Source organism: Colossoma macropomum, unplaced genomic scaffold (assembly GCF_904425465.1).
Source record: "Colossoma macropomum unplaced genomic scaffold, Colossoma_macropomum, whole genome shotgun sequence".
Lineage (NCBI taxonomy): Eukaryota > Metazoa > Chordata > Actinopteri > Characiformes > Serrasalmidae > Colossoma > Colossoma macropomum.
The window spans coordinates 275180-296533 of NW_023495386.1; the positions used below are offsets into that span (position 1 = coordinate 275180).

At 35.9% G+C, this 21354-nt stretch overlaps 1 protein-coding gene across 1 annotated transcript in view; it reads left to right on the forward strand.

Annotated features, from left to right (window-relative positions):
* The window catches only part of gorasp1a (golgi reassembly stacking protein 1a), a 43683-nt gene extending 33985 nt beyond the window's left edge, over positions 1–9698 (forward strand). Inside the window, exons 10-11 of the mRNA XM_036562387.1 lie at positions 9152–9288; positions 9669–9698. Coding sequence (XP_036418280.1) covers positions 9152–9288; positions 9669–9698 — 167 coding nt within the window. The remainder of the gene's footprint in view (positions 1–9151; positions 9289–9668) is intronic.
* Positions 9699–21354: the final 11656 nt, after the last annotated feature.

Here is a 21354-nt window from a genome sequence, read left to right on the forward strand (position 1 = left end):
TTCCTATGCAAGTAGTAACATAGTTGTTGCACCTCAGCTTTCTCCAAAATCGTTGCTATACAGAGAACATTTGAGAAAAGATTTGAGAAATAATTTTTACTAGCTCCATCTGTTGAAGTAGGGTGAATGATTCCAGCATCTTTGCAGTATTTACACTGGATCTGGTTTGGCTTTGTAAGGCAGCAGATTTGTAAAAGTTAACTGTGTGATTTAATTATATTTTGGGGGCTGTGCTAAATGGGGCTTTTTGGTCCTTGTCTGGGTGGATACATATAATTTTACATTTTAACAAAAGAAAAAAAAATGTCTTTTAAAACCAAATTCTCTCTATATACATTTTTTGGAATCACCAGGGATTAAAAAAATATATGGCTGTGCAATGGCAGAAACGTCAGCAGGGGTCACTATTCTTAAGTAAAGGGGCATTAAAGGGGAAAACTAGGCCACAGTGAAGGTAATGAGTGCAGAAGGCAATTACTTGGTGGATCACTTGAGTAAGCAACACATTTTGTTAAAGACTCAGGACAAATGCTTTTTAACTAATGAAGAAATAAAGATTTCAGCAAACAATTTCATAATTTTGTACATTTCAGTTCACCTTCCAATGTCCTCAAAAAGGCCTTAAAACAAATGTTTTGTGTTTTCTCTGTTCTCTGTTTTTTTTTGTTTGTTTGTTTGTTTTTCTTCCAATTTTGCTGTGTGGGCATGAAATCCAATGTACCACATTTTCATGAGCGCATCAGTCTACTTTTTAATCCTAAAGTGTAGCACAGGGTGGAAATTACATCAAATATTTACTGCAACATACAGAGTAAAGAACATGTTAATATCTTACAAGCTTCAAATGTCAGTGTTAAGCTAGACTGCCATAAGTTAAGCCCTGTGTTGAAAAGGGAGTGTACCTCACCCATAGAGATGTTAGCAGAAATTTGCATTATTATCCTCTTTTTACAAAGTAAAGGCTTCAAATACTGCTATACAGTGAAATATGTAGCTTTTTTTTGTGATTTTATGTCAAAAAGACAAAGTTCATAAACTTACTGGAACATGCCATGCTTAAGCATATTTTGGTACAATCTGTGACCAAATCACAGCTGCAGTGTTATAAGACTCCCTCTTGTGTAACAGGTAACAGACTCCCTCTTGTGTTCTATTGCTTAAATAACATTGGGCGTTCACCAATATCTTTTAGGTTTAAAGTTTTTCCTTAAATTTGTTCTCGAGAAAGGTCCTAAGAAAAAGTCTACATCAGATTCATTATGTTTTCTTAAACTGCACTGTGTGTGTAGATTCTGTTCTTACCTAAGAAGAAATTCCAAATAAGAAAACATTGGTAAATGTCAGAATGTTCATGAAAATTGCGTTTTAAGTGGGTTTTAAGAAGAAATTTCTTCTTAAAAATGGTTGGTAAACGAGGCCCATTTATGTTAGCTGCTTACATATGTTAGCTAGCTGCAATAAAGCTACTTTTAATTAATTTTGTAACATTAGTTTATCCTTGCTTGTCCCTCTTAAACAAAATAAATCAACAAATATGGGAGGAAATTACAAAGCTTATAAATGCAATTTAAAAATGCAGGCAGCAGAGAACTCTATAATTGGAGGTGGACCAAACACAGATATGGGGCCTTGCTCAGCTTTAGTCCTTTGCATAGTTGAGGAGGATTCCCTGTCTCTGTTTCAAAAGGTGGGTTTGAGAGTGGCAAGGCAGTGGAAGCTCCATCACCTTTTTTGGCTCCATCTCTGACATGCCACTCAGCTCTACCTGCAGTGCAGCCATATCAAATTTCTCAGCTCCAGCCACACAAACACTCTCTGAAGCCTTAGCTCCACCTGAAGTCATACTAACCCTCTCAGCCATGGATGCAAATGTCAATGCCCAAGAATTACATCAAGACGATCCAGTTAGTCACCCATCATCAGCCTACAGGAAATACAATACCATCTAGTGAAGAGAGAGTAGAAACAGAAACAGTGAGATGCAAGAACAAATTTGTGTTAAGGTAAAAGAGAAAACTTTAAGAAGAGCAGAGAATTTAATTGAGAAATTAAATTTGACATTTAAATTACAAGAGTACAAGGAGATACACACTTGAAAATCAAATGCAGTAATCAAATATTTTTTTTAATTATATTTTTGAAACAAATGATCTGTTTGTATAATTTTGTTCTTTTGTCTTTAGTCATTTTTTACCTTGATATAATATCATATATTTATAGTTGTTTAACTTGTTCAATTGTTTCATATCTTTTTCTGTTTTTCAAATAAATGTGGGATTTTTTATTGTGACTTTTTAAGTCTGTTCATCCAAAGGAGGATGTTACAAAAATATGCACAGAAAGTGGCAGCCTCCACTGGTAGATTATAGCCTGGGAATTTGTATGTCATCCCCATCATCACCATGATCCTTCTCGACTACAGACACTTTACATTGCCAAGTTTTAGCACAATGCAGGCATCATCTACAAGAGCATCCTTGTCTGGTCCCATTGTTACGTTTGTCAGTGACTAAATGAATGTACCATTCATAAATTCATCATCTGAATTATCAGTTTCCTATCTATAACTGTTGAGGTCAGATCCTCCAGCCCCTTTATGTAGAGGGATTACATAAGCAACCTTCCAGACCTTAGGAACTATCCCAGTTAAAACTGAAAGATTAAAAATATACTTATGTAGCTGACTATAACTGGAGCAGCAAACCTTAAAAGATAGGGATCAAGTGTATCTTCGCCAACCAGTTTCACTGAATTTATTGCCAGTAATGCATTAACCATGCCACTAGAGGAGAACAACTGTAAAGTGAAGCGAGGCCTTGGCATTACTTGGACATGTGGATCAGTAATGGACAAAGCAGGGCCTGCATGAACTTCATAAAATAAGTTGCCAGCTGTTGCAAAATGATTATTAAAATCTATACAAATCTCATTCTGATCTGATATTGAACACCCATTGGCTGTAGCAAGAGGGGGGAGGGGGGCATGAAGGAAGCTTCAGAGAATTCACTGCATTGCAGAATTTTGCTGGATATGAATGTGATTTTGGAAATAAAAACAGATAACATTTAGATTTAGCTTTTCTTATTGCAGAAGTGTCTTTGTTTCTAAGTTGCAATGAAGGCAAGCAAATGACCAGGATCACCAGTCTGTCTGGCTAAAACCCAAGCTTTATTTCTCACTTTGAGCAATGCTGATATTTTAGCTGTGAACCAGGGACTCCTATTTTGTTTGATATTAAATAAGTTGTACTTGCTTATAAACTCCTAGGTTAAATGATTTACGAAAATGGTCAAGCTAATTCAACATCAGGGATTTTAGCAGTATATTAGGTAAAACACTTGTTAGATAAATAAAAGTAAACCTTTACTTAGAGATGTGTGGTTATGTGGGTTAAAATGTTCAAGTGTTGTCATTTTTTATTTTCAATGGCCTTTGGTCTGATAATTCGATCCATTATTATTAAAATCTTAAAATATCCATAATTGTAATTATGTTAATTCCTTTTATGCTCCTGTAACCATGACAAGTGTGTTTTCTATAAAATCCTACATTTTTTTTTAAAATTTGAGATACAATTTGTAGTCATTTTACTTTTTGGAATACATCATATCAGATAAATTATGAATGGGTGCTAAATTATGCAACATTGATTAGAGGTTAGAAAGTTACAGTATTAGTATTTAGATTACGAATAGCGGACATTGGAAAAACATTAAGGATTAAACTTCTTAAAGACTGTTCAGGTCAGCTGAGCAGGCCATGTCGCTTTAAAAGGTTGCTATAAGAACATTCCAAGTTGTGTACATCCTATGAAGATAAAACTGTTTTTAAATAAATTGTATAATATTGCCCATGATTGCCGCTGTTCTGCTGTGTGTGTACCGATGCATAAGCCGCTGTTGTATTTTGTGTCTCAGCACTCAGGCCACTGTTCTGCTGTGTGTCTCGGCACTCGGGCCGCTGTTCTGTTGTATGTCTCTACCCTGTACTCACCATCACTGTCCTGTCTTCCATGGGACGTTCTGTTTTTCAGTGTGTGGCCTAACATTATTTGGCTTTCCTGGGCTCACAGCCACATAGACTAGTTAATTAGATGCACTTACCCACTATCAGTGGTTTTCTCTTATGACTGAACAAAAGTACAGAAGCCATGCTGCCCCTGCTTTTTTAAACTGTATTGAAATCTGTCATAATTCACACACATAGACATTATACAATGTGTCAACAATTTTTGTAATGAATGTAGTCCTTAATATTTTTTAGTATGTGATTTTCATTAAAGAATTTCATAAAATTAAATCATGTTAAAAAAAAAAGCATATAAGCCAAAGAGAGCACAGAAAGTGGGTCTAAGCTGGGGTGTGTTTTTGGGAGATTGATAATCCTGACCTTTTAACAAAAACATATGCTCCCATACCAACTATTACTCATTATTTAAAATATGCAGTTCACTGTTTCGTTAGTCATTTATTTGTTTATTACAAAGCAGCAAAATCCTCCATTTTCTTCTTCACCTGCATTCCAAAAGCTAGGCTGCAGTCTAGATGCATTGCATTTCTAGCCTGCTACATTATCAAAGACTGTTCCATCCAGAAGGACCCTTCAAATACAGCCAAAAAATGCGGCCTAAACTCTGACAATTTTGGAGGATGGTACCGGAGTATCCTTCTCGGTCTTCTGTCTCCCATAAACTTTTGTGCACACATCTGACGCAACAAACAAATGAATGTTTTGCCTGACCCATTATATTGTTTGCATCAATTATTTGCTTGCCAGCTTATTATCATTCACATCAACAGTATGTTGTCCCTAAGATTTGCTAGGAAGTTCCTTTTGTACTATGTATAAAGCCCTCCACAAATATTTGCACCGCTGGCAAACATGAGCAGTAAACATTTTTGATTATCTTTTTAATCTGGGATTCAAAATATTAACAAAAATCTAACCTTTATTTGAAGTACAATGATTGACAGGTAAAACCTTGATTCTGTGGTCACCATGAACCATTTTTGTGTTGATTTTAAGGTTTTGGTTTATTGTCATCCTGAAAGATCCAACTATGGTCCTGTTTTTGTTTCCTAGCTGAGGTAGTCAGATTTTTATTTAATATCTGCTGGTACATGATGGAGTCCATGATACCATGTATCTGAACAAGTTGTCCAGGGCCTTTGGAAGAAAAACAGCCCCACAATACTTTTCTGCTATCTTTGTTTCTACACCAAACTCATATCTGGTGTTTGTTGCCAAAAAGCTCTGTTTTGGTTTCATCTGACTACAGAATGCCAGTTCCAGTAATGTCTGGAAAACTGTTGGTGCTTGAGTTTGTTGTGGTTATGTATGTAGTGTCTGATTGTAGTTTGGGAGACATTCTGACGCCAAGACCTAACTTATGTCTGCAATTTCCCAGCTTCTAGATTCTTTTGCCACTTGAACCAACCTCCTCACTGTGAGCGGGATCAATGACATATGTCCTTTTCCCAGCAGATTTTTAACATTCTGCAGCTGCTTCTTAATGATTGCCCAGACAGTGGAAATTGGCATTTTCAACTGTTTAGCCATTTTCTTGTGGTCATTTCCTGATTTGTACAGCAAATTTGGCCTGTGTGTCACCTCATATTTATTTCCCAATCAAAGGGAAAATCATGGCTGACCTTTTAAGTGCCCCTAATCGCTCAGGTGAACGTTAAAACAAAATTTCAAAGGGAATATGCTTCAGTTAGATTTCATTCAAGAAAATTTTTAGGGGTGCCAACAATTGCGACATGCATAGATTTGAAAAAAAAACAAAAAAACATTTATTTAATGGTAAGATTTTGTTTTGTTCTTTCGTGCTTTAAATAAAGGTTAGAATTGTGTTAATATTTTAAATAAAAGATCAAAAGGATAAGCAATAAAGAATGTTTTTTACAACCTGTTTTGCTCATGTTTAACAGGGGTGCCAATATTTGTGGAGGGCACTGTATTACAAATGTGGCACCTTCACAGTGCAGTGCTACCAATTACCTAAAAATTTCTTGGTTGAAGCCTAGCTTTTGGAACACAGCTCTTGTCAGTCCTTCTGGTTCCATGGCAGGGCATGTGATGTCATTACAGGCAGGCAGTGCAGGTAGGTAAAGAGTGCATGTCTGCAGCCAGACCTATCTTTGCTTTTTGCAATTCTTCTTTGCCTTTCAAGCACTGTATTAATAATAATAACTTTTATTTATAGAGCACTTCTCATACATCATCAGGTGGCAGCCCAAAGTGCTTTTCAGACAGGTGTTAAAGCACAACAGTAATAGAAGAAATTATGAGCATTCAATTAATATCATATAAGGCAGACAGATCAAATTAAAAAGATAAATCCCAAAAATAGATAGAATTATAATTAAACACTAAATCAAAGTGATACGCTTTAAAATGTTTCTTAAAAAAGTGCACTGAGCTTGACTGTCTAATAAGACGTGGAATTTATTAGAAGCTTAATAAACGAAAAAGGCCTCCCCACATTTTCTTTTGTATTTTACAGAAGGTATTTGCAGAAGACCACTATCTGCAAGATCTAAACATCTATAACATAAATTATAGGCTCAAGTATGGTAACATAAGCCACATTCTGAGGGGACAGTCTGAATCTCCAAACTTCCCAGGGTTATTTTTTTCCTTATTCAAAGTCACTCCAAAGCCTAGATGGCCTGATAATGTGGCTGTCATGTCTGCATCCAGGCCATTTGTTTACACAGTTAATGATAATAAAGCATCACACACCATCTGAGCACTGATGGAATGATAAACTTTCCTGTTGGTTTACTCATAATCATGACCCTTGTCTTGCTTCTAAAATGTGTGCCATGCATAACAGCATATTGCAGATTGCATAAGATAGAAAATGTAATCGTGTTTCAGATGAAAGCAAAGCATTGAAGGTTTTTTCCATGGCAACTGTAAGTGTTCAACTTTGAATCCCCCTTTTTATAGTAGAAGACTGTAATTTTACCCATTATTCTTCATAATTACTGAAAACCAGGAGTTATAACTGTACTGAAATATTGAAATGAATTGCAAAGACAATTTATAACAACATAAACTCAGATTAGTAAATTATAATTTGCCCTTTTTTGCCATTATTTTGGCTGTTCGTAATAACCACATGATGGAATGTGACGTTTTCCTAAAGAGTTTATCAGTGCTTTATTCGAGGGACTTCTAGAGCTGTGATGATGTGCGCATCAGTGACAGGTCAGACTTAATGGGGGAAAATCTTCTCAAGCATCCACAAGTTTTTATTTCCAGGCTACGCCTCACCTCACTGAAACAGATCTTGAAAAAAGGCCATTCAATTAATGTACACACTGACGAAGAGGGCACTTAGGGCAAAAGGGCAGCGCTCAAGCCCCGTCAGAGTGTATCTGTGTACATGCCCAGCTGGGAATTGAACATAAGTGTTTATATGTCTACATAATAACAGTGAGGCTGGGTCATTCTACAGAAATGTCCACTTTTTAATCTATCCATACGAGTCACAGGTGTTACTGATCATCATTGGTTTTACACATAAGAAAGGTAACACCAGAGACAGTAACACCAGTGACATTTTTAATGAAAAATGCATTTTACAAAATGGCTGCTGTACAGAGCATCAAACCACATGTTGTCAATCATGGAATATCTACAAAAATATGTAATTTAATCCATTTGTATTCTATTTTTTACAATTACCTAACAATAAAGTAGGTCATACCAGTGACTTCAGCTGAAAGCTTCATCTGAAATCATTAGCCAAATGAGAAAATTGAAAAAGACAGTGGACATACCATGTGCTTTTCTTCACAGATTCTCAGAAAATAGGTAAAAGGAAGTCAAGTGATGTCATCAGTGTGATTTTTATTTCAAAATAAGAGATTCTTTGTTATGCAGTAATACCAGTGACATGACTCCTGGGGGCCACAACTTTCATTATATATTTTCTTTGTATATATTTGGCATTTGTTTTCTATATGTCATTTAAATTATATATTGCATAGTCATGTTTAGATTATTGTAGTTAAAATTGCAGAAAAACATGTTTTTTTACCTCAAAATATGGCACTCGCCCTTTACACATGACTGCGAGGACGAGCACTTCCGTGGTGCCTGGAATTCTATACAATTGGCCAATATTGCTGAATTGATGGCTCAAGAAGGTGTAACTTTTAAAATAACATTGTTTTATTTTAAAATATAAATAAATTGTAACCCGAACATGTTTTTCAAGTGTAATATATCTGTAAACGCTAGGGACATAAAAATAGACGTTTCCATAAAATGACTCAGCTACTCTTATCACTCTGCACATAGCTGGCTTGTACTCTTGAGTCACCAGCTCTGTTTTAGAATGACCCTGTAGCAAAATATGTCAATAACAGACACACTTGTAAACTAGGACTGAGAGCTACGATGCCGTCTGTGTTGTAAACCTTTGGGTATTAGTTCTTCTGTATCCCCAATTGGTGAAAAAGGAAGCACAAATAAAAATCAAAGTTGTCAAACTTATCAAAATCTCAAACTCTTTACTGCTGTGAACTTTACAGTAAACATTGCACCTATGGTAGGTATAGTAGGTGTTAAGGTGTAAGTTTTAAGTTTCAATTTAAAGCTATGTTGCTTGGTGCAACCATTTAAATTTGAATAGTTCTTAAACGTGAACGTAAGGGCAGTTTACATCTAAGCTAAGCTACAATCAAACTTATTCAGTTGTATTGACCCATAAAGAAACACTCAATCTCCCTGTCTCTCCTGCACATCAGCACCAGCCTGTTATTAGTATAAGAAACGGCTGAGCAGGAAACTGTGTTTATCTAGAATAAAGAGCCAGACGGACTCGGAGGAAACTTTGTCTGTTTTGTTGAAGGAGAATCGCAGGCAGGGTCGTCTACACGGCTATCGGGGGCTACATCTCCGCGCCATTCAAAGAGGGCATGAAGTTTCACAGACAATGAGAATGATAATCGAAATGATCGATCCACAAAGAGACAGGAGTGTAAGGAAATCCGGCGCGCTCTGCGTCCTCACCGTCGCCAGTACAGCAACCGAGACCCCATGGCAGCCCCTTACAGTTAGCACTTAATCCTCGAAATATCGAAAATATTACGACTTTATTCTCAAAGTCTCCTATTTTTATTTTTATTAACAGCGGCCCTAAACACGGTCATAGTTCTGTGTACTCAGCAACGTTACTGTGCCGTTTACTCTAAAGCCCACCTGCCCCTGACGTCACGTGAGGGGCGTTCCTGGGGAGACGTGTCTGCATCACAGAAACTCCCTCATATGGTGCGGCAATTCGACCCTCCTCCCTTATTCGCGGCTTCTCTTTTAGCGAATGACGGTAAAACAAAGGGGATGCTCACAAACGCTTCCCATTTTAAAAGACTTAGAGAGACTAATGATGGAGACATACTAATAAAGGAGTTAGGAATGGGTACTGTGTTTGTCTTACCATTGTGAACATGAAGATTATGACTATAAAGGAATAAAATATTTAATTCTGTAAATATATGATGTTCCTTCAATTCATTTCCAATGTTTTTTCATTGCAAGTTTAAAGTATGAGACTGGAGAAAAAAATAAGGGTAAGTTTATGCATTAGATTTAAAGCTAATCCAAATCTAAATTTAATGTGATTAAATTGAATAGTTTTTTTCCAATTGCAGATGTACCTGGCAGTATGGGACAATGAGTAAATGTGCGTAAAAGGAAATAGACAAGAAACAAGAAATTTCAGAGGGGAGTATTTGCATGGAATAAAACCAATGACAGATTCGAAACAGAGAAAAAAAAACTGTCTCTGTAAGGAAAAACTGGTTTTAGCCTGGCCCAAGCTGATTTAATACATTAAAATACCTGGCAACATGCAGTAATGCACACAATGAAATGAAGCTGAAATTCCAGGTGGATACTGAAGGTATTATTCACTTCGGGCCAGGATAATTCCATATCATACATAGAGATCTAGTCTCCCCCTGTAAGGAAAACCTGGTTTTAGCCTGGCCCAAGCTGATTTAATACATTAAAATACCTGGCAACACAGCACATTATGCAGTAATGCACACAAAGAAATGAATTGGAAGCTGAAATTCCAGGTGGATACTGAAGGTATTATTCACTTCGGGCCAGGGTAATTACATATCGCAGACAGAGATCCAGTCTCCCCCTGTAAAGAAAACCTGGTTTTAGCCTGGCCCAAGCTGATTTAATATATTAAAATACCTGGCAACATAGATCATAGAGCAGGAATGCACACAATAAAATGAATAGGAAGCTAAAATTCCAGATGGATACTGAAGGCCTTATTCACTTCAGCTTGGGCCAGGCTAAAACCAGGTTTTCCTTACAGGGGGAGACTGGATCTCTATGTATGATATGGAATTATCCTGGCCTGAAGTGAATAATACCTTCAGTATCCACCTGGAATTTCAGCTTCCTATTCATTTCTTTGTGTGCATTACTGCATGTTACCAGGTATTTTAATGTACTAAATCAGCTTGGGCCAGGCTAAAACCAGGTTTTCCTTACAGGAGGAGACTGGATTTCTATGTAGGATATGTAACTATCCTGGCCTGAAGTGAATAAGGCCTTCAGTATCCATCTGGAATTTCAGCTTCCTATTCATTTCATTGTGTGCATTACTGCTCTATGAGCTATGTTGCCAGGTATTTTAATGTATTAAATCAGCTTGGGCCAGGCTAAAACCAGGTTTTCCTTATAGGTGGAGACTGGATCTCTATGCAGGATATGTAACTGTCCTGGCCCAAAGTGAATAATACCTTCAGTATCCACCTGGAATTTCAGCTTCCTATTCATTTCTTTGTGTGCATTACTGCATGTTACCAGGTATTTTAATGTATTAAGTCAGCTTGGGCCAGGCTAAAATCAGGTTTTCCTTACAGGGGGAGACTGGATCTCTATGTACGATATGGAATTATCCTGGCCTGAAGTGAATAATACCTTCAGTATCCATCTGGAATTTCAGCTTCCTATTCATTTCATTGTGTGCATTACTGCTCTATGAGCTATGTTGCCAGGTATTTTAATGTATTAAATCAGCTTGGGCCAGTCTAAAACCAGGTTTTCCTTACAGGGGAAGACTCGATCTCTATCTACGTTATGCAATTATCCTGGCCCGAAGTGAATAAGGCCTTCAGTACCACCTGGAATTTCAGCTTCCTATTCATTTCATTTTGTGCATTACTGCATAGTGTGCCATGTTGCCAGGTATTTTAATGTATTAAATCAGCTTGGGCCAGGTTAAAACCAGGTTTTCCTTACAGGGGGAGACTGGATCTCTATGTTGGATATGGAATTATTCTGGCCCAAAGTGAATAATACCTTCAGTATCCACCTGGAATTTCAGCTTCCTATTCATTTCATTTTGTGCATTACTGCTCTATGAGCTATGTTACCAGGTATTTTAATGTATTAATTAGCTTGTGCCAGGCTAAAACCAGGTTTTCCTTAAAGGGGGAGACTGGATCTCTATGTATGATATGGAATTATCCTGGCCTGAAGTGAATAATACCTTCAGTATGCACCTGGAATTTCAGCTTCCTATTCATTTCATTGTGTGCATTACCGCATGTTGCCAGGTATTTTAATGTATTAAATCAGCTTGGGCCAGGCTAAAACCAGGTTTTCCTTACAGGGGGAGATTGGATCTCTGTCTGCGATACGTAATTATCCTGGCCCAAAGTGAATAATACCTTCAGTATCCACCTGGAACTTCAGCTTCCTATTCATTTCATTGTGTGCATTACTGCATGTTGCCAGGTATTTTAATGTATTAAATCAGCTTGGGCCAGGCTAAAACCAGGTTTTCCTTACAGGGGGAGTCTGGACCTCTACTAGCCTGGCCCAAGCTGATTTAATACATTAAAATACCTGGCAACATGGCACATTATGCAGTAATGCACACAATGAAATGAATAGGAAGCTGAAATTCCAGGTGGATACTGAAGGTATTATTCACTTCGGGCCAGGATAATTACATATCCTACACATAGAGGTCCAGTTTCTCCCTGTAAGGAAAACCTGGTTTTAGCCTGGCACAAGCTGATTTAATACATTAAAATACCTGGCAACATGCAGTAATGCACAAAATGAAATGAATAGGAAGCTGAAATTCCAGGTGGCTACTGAAGGTATTATTCACTTCAGGCCAGGACAATTTTATACCATATATAGAGATCCAGTCTCCCCCTGTAAGGAAAACCTGGTTTTAGCCTGGCCCAAGCTGATTTAGTACATTAAAATACCTGGCAACATGGCACATTATGTAGTAATGCACACAATGAATCGGAAGCTGAAATTCCAGGTGGATACTGAAGACCTTATTCACTTCGGGCCAGGATAATTACATATCCTAGATAGAGATGCAGTCTCCCACTGTAAGGAAAACCTGGTTTTAGCCTGGCCCAAGCTGATTTAATAAAATAAAATACCTGGTAATTTGTTTCCAGAGCAATATTCCACACGGGAAAATAAACAGGAAGCTGAAATTCTATATAGGCTTTGTTAGTTCTAATGTCTATGGGCCAATAAAATGCTGGTATTTTGAGCCACAGTCTCTGTAGATTAGTAAAAGAAAAAAATTCTAGATAGACTGTGAAGGCATTGATGATAATGAGCTAGCGCCAACTCACAACATGGCATACTGAGTGACTGTCTTTGATGATCGTTTCACTTTATCTGGGAGAAATACTTGTAGTGGAAGCAAGCCATTATGAGCCACTCTGAAAAGTGTATGCTATTGGCCCATCATGAATATAGAGGGGAAAAGATTTAAAGCAATACAAAAATTGGAGGCACGTTTTTACTATTAATTTTTTGTGTCTATTTATTTTTATGTGTTTTGTGTTTATGTAGTTTACCTACAATTCTCTTAAAATAGAAACATTACAATACTAGCACAAAAAATTCTTCCTCCACATCACAGAAAGCATCCTAAACCAATGCTTTTAATAAGAGTAATTTTGTTTTCTTGTATTCCTTTTCTACTCAGAAAATGTTTACTTTTCTTTGTTTTTGTAAAAAGCCATATAAGGCTTTAGCACCCATTTTTTTAAGTTCTTTACTTTTCAGTTATTTAAGAACCATAAACTACAAATTACTTATTTTTACTCATATTATACAGTTTATCATCTGGCAGACAATTTTTATACAAAGGTAGTTACGCCAGCACGGAAAAAAAACAGCCTTTAGATGCCACGCATGCCATAACAACATGACTTGTAACCTATATAACCTTTCAAACAATAAACAATGGTACAACCAAAAACCTCCTGACACTCATATATGTGCACTTATACTATGCGCGACAGCTATGTTATGAAAAATCAAAACCAAAGGGTGTCGCTGTTCGTTTTTTTTTCCTTTGCGTTACTACACACCGTTTTTTTCCCCAAAGCATTGATTTGAGAATATCTGACTTGTATCAAAGCCAAGTTACTGCCAGCATAATATTCTGTATTATGCACTGTGCATATCAACACAGTCCACAACCAGAACCACTCTTCCAGTTGCAGATATGCTTAGCTCTGACCAGAGCACTCCAACAATCCAGCACTGGCTAGCCTGTTTGGGCAGAGATTTTTTCAATGGATTTAAGATTCAGCTGCAACCACAAAAGGTGGAAATTCATTTTAGTTAGGCCATGATACATGCAGTTACACAGGTTTTCAACAAATGCAACATTCAAGATTACTTAAGAAGGTGCTTCTTAGTTTGCCGGCAGAAAGAGCAGTGCGACTTCACAGTAATCCATATATGCTCTGCTCACATGATGAAACTCATGTCTGTAAAGATTGCCAAGGTTAAGGCAAAGAAATCAATAAAGGATCTATTCCTCTACTCCTTTGGTCTTCTGTTAAATACAGCCTCACTGACCCAAATGAAGATTCTTTTCAGAAGAATTGTGTGTGTTTTCATGGCAAAAAAGGAGACAAATGATTGCAAGCAGAGTTTAAGAGCTCTGAAGAAAGTCATTGACATCCAATCAACAGACTTGCTGGGTACTAGTGAGGTGGACACTTGCCCTGATGCACAATCACATGAGCAAGTTGAGTTGGGGGTAAAGAAAAGCTCACCTTTTGCAGATGTTTTGGCCAGCGTTTTTCAGCATGCACATGAGAGATCGAAGTTTGAAGCTGATGACGATGATGGAACATGTACTGAAAATTCAAACTTCTGCCCTGAGCTGGTGGATTTGTTGGAACTTTACATGGGCAGCATACCCCTTTGGTCAGGAGTGATGTTAAAACAATTTAACAAAACTCAGGATACAAATGCTCCAGTAGAAAAATGGTTCCGAACAACAAAACAATTTTTCTAAGAAACCAGCTACACCACCGACTTGGAGATTTCTTACAGATAATGCGTGAGTTTGTTGCGGGTAGAGTACAGGGGATGACACTGATGAGTCCTAAAAGACAAAAGAAAATCAGCAGATCAGAAATGAAAGGACTGAAGGACACCACTATGACTGAAGAAGATCACTCCCAACAAGAGCCTTTCATTCAAGAAGAAAAATGGCAAAAGAGATTGCCCAGGAAAAAGCCAAAATACTTTACTGCTCCACTGTCAAAAACTGCAACTGAGACAAATAAAAATTGCCCTCCTTGGTCAGGGAGAGGTAGATTTGATAATAAGACAATTCAGTTGACCAATACATGCACAGTGGATAACCTCTTATATACCATCCACTTGTCGATGAAGAAATTTCCCAAAATTGTAGAGGAACTAGAGTCTCTGAAGATTGAAGACCAGTGGATTGACTCCCTTCTTATCCATTGCCATTTCACAAACAGGCAGTGGACAGAGGGGAAGATTTTGTGGCTTAGTAACTTTCCAAGATTTCAAGGAAAGAAATACTGGGATTACTTTAGTTCAGAAGAGGATTTCATATCGTGCCGTCTCGATTACCTCCAGGCAACACATTGCGAGATAACCTGCTCTTCTCAGAGCTGTCCACTGCCATCACTGAGAAGAACATCAAATCTACTTGAAGTTTCTTAAGTATACTGAATTTTATTCTGTAATTGCTTAATATTTTTACATATAAATAATTCCTAAAAACTAAAACAATTTGTCTATAATTTCTTTTTTTTATAACAATTTCTTTTTTTGTATACCTTTCTGCAGTAAATGCTCTTTTAAAATGCAATTATTGTAACACATAAAAAGTATGTGGAATTTTTAACCATAGGACAAAAATGTGAAAACATTTCCTATGTTACTCAGATTAAGTTAACATTTAACATTCTTTATCCATAGATGCAATGATTTCACAGCACTGCAGAGTTCAACTGATTCCTGGGCAGAAGATTCCCAAACAGTATGTGGGCGGAAAAAATTAGAGATTTTTTTGCACTATTGCTGCAGTTATGAATTACCCTAATATTTCTAATGTTAACAGTAGCTCTAATATATTTGTTACTGAATTCATAAATATCGTTTATATCACATTAATAATTACTATGTCCTTACAAATCTGTTAATCTATTGTAGCAACAAGAAGGAGCAGTGTAAGGGTGTGAGAACAACACATTCTAGATGTTTCATTCATGGTGCGCCATGTTTAATGGTTATCTCCATGGAAACAACTACATCAGGACCTTTGCCATCTGAGCTTCATCCAATGTCATTGCCATCGTTAGTAATAGTCCTAGGAGAGAGGTCAGTTTTATTTTATTTTAAAATTGTAATGGTTTTCAATTTATAAAGGTACCAGCCTGCAGCAGTGACGTACTACCTCAGCAATAAGATTCATTTAATTTGCTTTCATCGTCTTCATCAAGACAACGAGTGGTATTTTTTTGATGGCACTGAAGAGCAGCATAGACCGGGGCCATGGCGAAGTGAAAGCAACACCTTTGGTTGTGCAAAGAACATTCTCCAATGCCATCCAGTTAGGCCAGCTTTTGTGCATTCGAGTAAGCAAACTTTCTTCTGTAATGCCACTTCCTAAGTAAAGAGCTGTGAATCATCTAATAATGAAAACAATTCCTCTAGATTTTAGTTTCAGCATATTACTTGGTCATAATTTATTCTCCTTCTCAGGTTGATCTTGCAACCCAGATACAACTTTGTCACACAGTGCCATTAGCAATTCAGAATAATTCAGAATGTAATTTAAATTTACAATGTAAATAACAATACAGTACATACATCTCACAGTAATAAACTCTCTAATAATATATTATCTTGACCAATAATTGAATAATGTTTATATTACAGGTAATATAATTCTTTTTACATTATTGAGAGGTTATGACATTTTCAGGTTGATCATATGCATTCACACCAGTATTCTTTTTCACAGCAGTTCCCAAAACATATCACAACTGTCTACATTTTTTTTTGTCAAGTAAAATTTGCAGGTAGCTGGAAGTAGCTTTAAATAGACTATGTTGTCCATTTCGCCCTGGAGGTCCATCTAGTAGCCACATTAGTACATAAAATAACATTCCTAATGTAATCCCAGCATAACATCCCGCCCTGTACTTAAAATGCACTCATATACATATTAAAATGCTCTGCATTGTAAGAATTTCAAGGTTATGTAAACTTTTTAGGTCAAATTGTAAGTCAACATTCTGCACAGCTGTTTATTCAAAGTAATTTAGTCAAAAGTTACTGCTTCTTTGTGAGGTCTACAAAATAGTGTTGAGCTTAATAAAAAAAACAGTGAATGTCGTGACTTTCTTATAAGTTTATGTTGCTTGAATATTTTATTAGATTTTTGCTAGGTATGCACAACGATTTGTGCACAATGCTGGGATACAGTGTGACAATATCTGTATTTTATTCATTTTACTGCATTTGTAGCCCTAAATAAATAATGTTATATTTCTTTGTGATGCTAATCATGGTGGATATAGTTCCAATTTCCATTTTATAAATGTTTATGTATCATCATAAGCATTTAAAGCTCTTCTTTGTGTTTACAATTAAGGGAACATGAAAGACTTCAGCAATCAGAATCACTTCTAATTGTCCCATATGCTGATATGAAATGTGAGTTCACAAATGACAAATAAACAAAAACAGTATGGTTTATGTTGTATAGAAAACATTCCTCAAAACTAAAACTTTTAATGTGAAATAAACTTTTTATATTATATGTTATATTATATTATATGTAAAAAAATATCACCTCATCGTCCCATACTTTTTGCTTCTCGTTTTGAACACAGTTTATGCTCTGTGAACATAATCTCCAAAATACATTAATTAAAAGTCTCAGCCATTGGTAAATCTGTGTATTTCAACAGCCCAAACTGCAAATGCTTTCATATACAACTAAAAACACTTAACTACATCTAACAAAACTGATACACTGAAAAAAACATGAGAATAAACAGGATATCGATTTGCTATTCCTATGTTTAACGAAAATCATGAAAATTGTGTTATTGTACCGATTGTATGTAAATAAGTTAATCACAGTTTCCATCTCAGCTGAGATTGTACTCAGGTTTTGACATCTATAAATAGTAGTCACATTTGGAGTTATTTTGTTCATAATAATTCCTCTCACTTCTTTTGTTGCTATACAATAAAGTTAGACCATTCTGTTTTGTAATGTTTTTCTGATGTACTAAGTTTTAAAAAAAATAAAAATCTATACACATACATTATCAAATAAGTAATAGTAATAAGCAACAGTAATGAACTAATTAAAATACAAAAGCAAGTACAGTAAACATCATAGCATAACTGTTGTGCTAGCAAAGCCGTGTGTTTCTGCAGAAGGCTGAGGGGGGACTTTTGAAAATGTGAACTTGGTACTGAAGAATGCTTGTTAGTGAATGTGAAAAAGTATCATTTTTTTAGTTATACCTATTTCCTAATGATTTTTCAGTCATTATTATTTTACATAAGCTATTAACTCTTTGATTAAAATAGTAATTGACTACAAAGACAAGTTGTTATTTATTTTAAATATTTATTTCTTTTTTTTATTCTTTCAACTCTAACAGGCTGATATGGAGAATCTGCAGACAACTGACACAGATGAGCCACAAGGCCCACATTTGGTAAAATTGTGTCTCAGTATTATAATGATGGCTTTGTGGATTTTCTGTTTTTCTGTTATAGAACAGTTTCACACATTTGAATGTTTTTTTTCCCATTACAGAAGCACAACATATGCCAACAGATTTTGAAAGCAAACAAGTGGTGCACTAAAAAAACAAAGCCAATTTCAAGGGAGAGGTTGCACCACCACCACTGCTGTATATGACCAGTGATGAAAAATCGGCCCTGCGCAAATTGGACTTACTGTCTGAGATTGTCAGTGAAGATGAAAAAGCTGACATTCTTGTAAATTTTTCATTTTTCTTCACAGAAATGAAAGATATGCAATTCTTTCTAGAAAATGTAAGGGACAAAATGAAGCGTAGAGTTTGTTGCCAAAAAATTTAGATTCATGCTCGCTTATTAGGCCATTCACCCTTATTAAGCCAAGACTCAGAATGTTTGTGATTTAAACTCTTACAAGGGTAAATTGCTATTTTTATGATTAGACTGATTAGTTACTCCTGTAACTTTTGTTAGTTTAGTAGTTAGTTAGCAGATTGTTAGTTTAACACTAACATTATTTATTTATTCACAAGTTTGCTTGTGTTTGTTTGTTGCTGTGTTTGAAACTTGTAAACATGTAAATTCATTTTTGGAGAAAAGACATTTTATTTTTATCCTTTAAAGGGTAAACGTAAAAGCAATTATACTTACACAGTTATTTGTTTTTGCTGAAATTGATAGTGATTTAGGCTCCTTAAAGGGTAACCTCAAAGGTTTAGATTTATTTTTATTGCTATAACTGATTGTTTTATCAGTTATGCCATTACTATTTTTTGATTAAACAGCATTTTTACTTTAGTAATATTTACTTCAATAACTTATTTTTTGTTTATTGGTTTATTGGTTGTTGCTCACCGGTTTATTTATTTATTTATTTATTCATCCATTCATTGTTAGTTTTTGATTGATAGAGTGATTGTTCCATGTGTGTAGCACTTTTTCTAGAAAAGTAGACAAAAATTGTTCATGTTATGGTGAGATCAGTGTTTGATAAAAAATGTTTCTTTATATAATGTTTTGGCTCTTCATATTATGTTGCACACTGCATACACTCAACTTGGAACGAGAGTTAGATTAGAGGGTTATTGGTTTAGATGTTGCCTTTGTTGAAATAATACTCATTTAATAACAGGATAAAATAACAGGTTTGGCTTGTTCTGTTGTTTTCAAAAGGCAGATAAACATAAGAAAAAGGGAAGCCACAATCAGCAAAATATACATTTAAACTTCTAACCACTTTAGACTATTGGTCAATGTGCCATGTTGCTAGCTGAGTCATTCTAAGCCAAATCACCTAGGAACTGGTCTGGTCATGTAAGTGATTTTCATGAAGAAAAAAGGCAAGCCAAAATTTCATTGTGTTCCAAGTAGTTTTTAATTCTGAATTTAAAGTTTTACAGAAATACTGAACTGAAATAAAATATTAATTGAGTATGAATACAACTAAAATAATATTTCACTTTTATTCAACTGGTTTGTATATGTTAATACATTTCCACAACAGTTAATTTATGGGTTGATGTTATTTTTATGTCAGATTATACATCATCACTGAAATTATTTATTCCATCAAAAAAAGAAAAAGTTTTATTTTAGATTTTATGTACTATTCTTTCATGTACAGCAAAAAGATGAGTTAATCATTTCTGTATGCAATATTTAAAGTTGTGCCATGAGTTTAAAACAGCTTCACAACTAAAATTATATAAGCTTATTGGACCATGAGGAACTAATCTAATTAGTCCTTCAAAGTATATCTAAAATTTCAGCTTCTTATTAATTTAGTGGTGTGCAATGTTGCTCAATGTGCCATGTTACCAGCAGTGAGATATGAAATCACCATGGACCAGGCCATTTTTAAGGGGGACACTGGTTCTCCTTTGAATATATATTATTTGTTTGTCCCATGATAATTAAGGACCTCAAGATCCATCTGCAATTTTAGCTTACTAAAATTTACTTTAATGAACTATTGCTTTATGTATCATGTCAGCACCTACTTCTGATTGAAAATTTTATCCAAATATTTTGTACAGGAGGAACTGTTCTCCCTTCTCTATGACATGGCCTGACAAAAATAAGGCCTTCAACAACCCTGAAGAACTTAAGCTTTTTATTAAGCATGTGTGTGCATTACTGCAGTAAATGCCATGTTGCCAGTTATTTTATTATTAAAACATCATCTGGGGGCTGACTAAAATATGTTTTTCCTTACAGTGAGACAATATGTATGATATGTAATTTCTCTGGCACACTATAAATAACATCTTCAATATCCCCCTAGAATTTCAGCTTCCTATTGATCTCTCTGTGGGTACCACTGCTCTATGCGCCATGTTGCCAGGTATTTTAATGTATTAAGACAGCTTGGTTCAGGCTAAAATCAAGTTTTCCTTACAGGGGGAGACTGGATCTCTATGAAGGATATGTAATTATCCTGGCCCGAAGTGAATAATGCCTTCAGTATCCACCTGGAATTTCAGCTTCCTATTAATTTCATTGTGTACATTACTGCTCTATGTGCCATATTGCCAGGTATTTTAATGTATTAAATCAGCTTGGGCCAGGCTAAAACCAAGTGTTACTTACAGGGGGACATTGGTTCTCTATCTTGGATATGTAATTATTCTGGCCCAACATGAATAAGGCCTTCAGTATCCCCCTGGAATTTCAGCTTCCTATTCATTTCATTGTATGCATTACTGCATAATGTGCAATGTTGCCAGGATTTTAATGTATTAAATCAGCTTGGGCCAGGCTAAAACCAGGTTGTCCTTACAGGGGTAGGCTGGATCTCTATGTAGGATATGTAATTATCCTGGCCCAAAGTGAATAATACCTTCAGTATCCACCTGGAATTTCAGCTTCCTATTCATTTCATTGTGTGCATTACTGCATAATGTGCCATGTTGCCAGGTATTTTAATGTATTAAATCAGCTTGGGCCAGGCCAAAACCAGGTTTTCTTTACAGGGGGAGACTGGATCTCTATGTGTGGGATATGTAATTGTCCTGGTCCAAAGTGAATAATACCTTCAGTATCCATCTGGAATTTCAGCTTCCTATTCATTTCATTGTGTGCATTACTGCATAATGTGCCATGTTGCCAGGTATTTTAATGTATTAAATCAGCTTGGGCCAGGCTAAAACCAGATTTTCCTTACAGGAGGAGACTGGATCTCTGTCTGGGATATGCAATTGTCCTGGCCCGAAGTGAATAAGGCCTTCAGCATCCACCTGGAATTTCAGCTTCCTATTCATT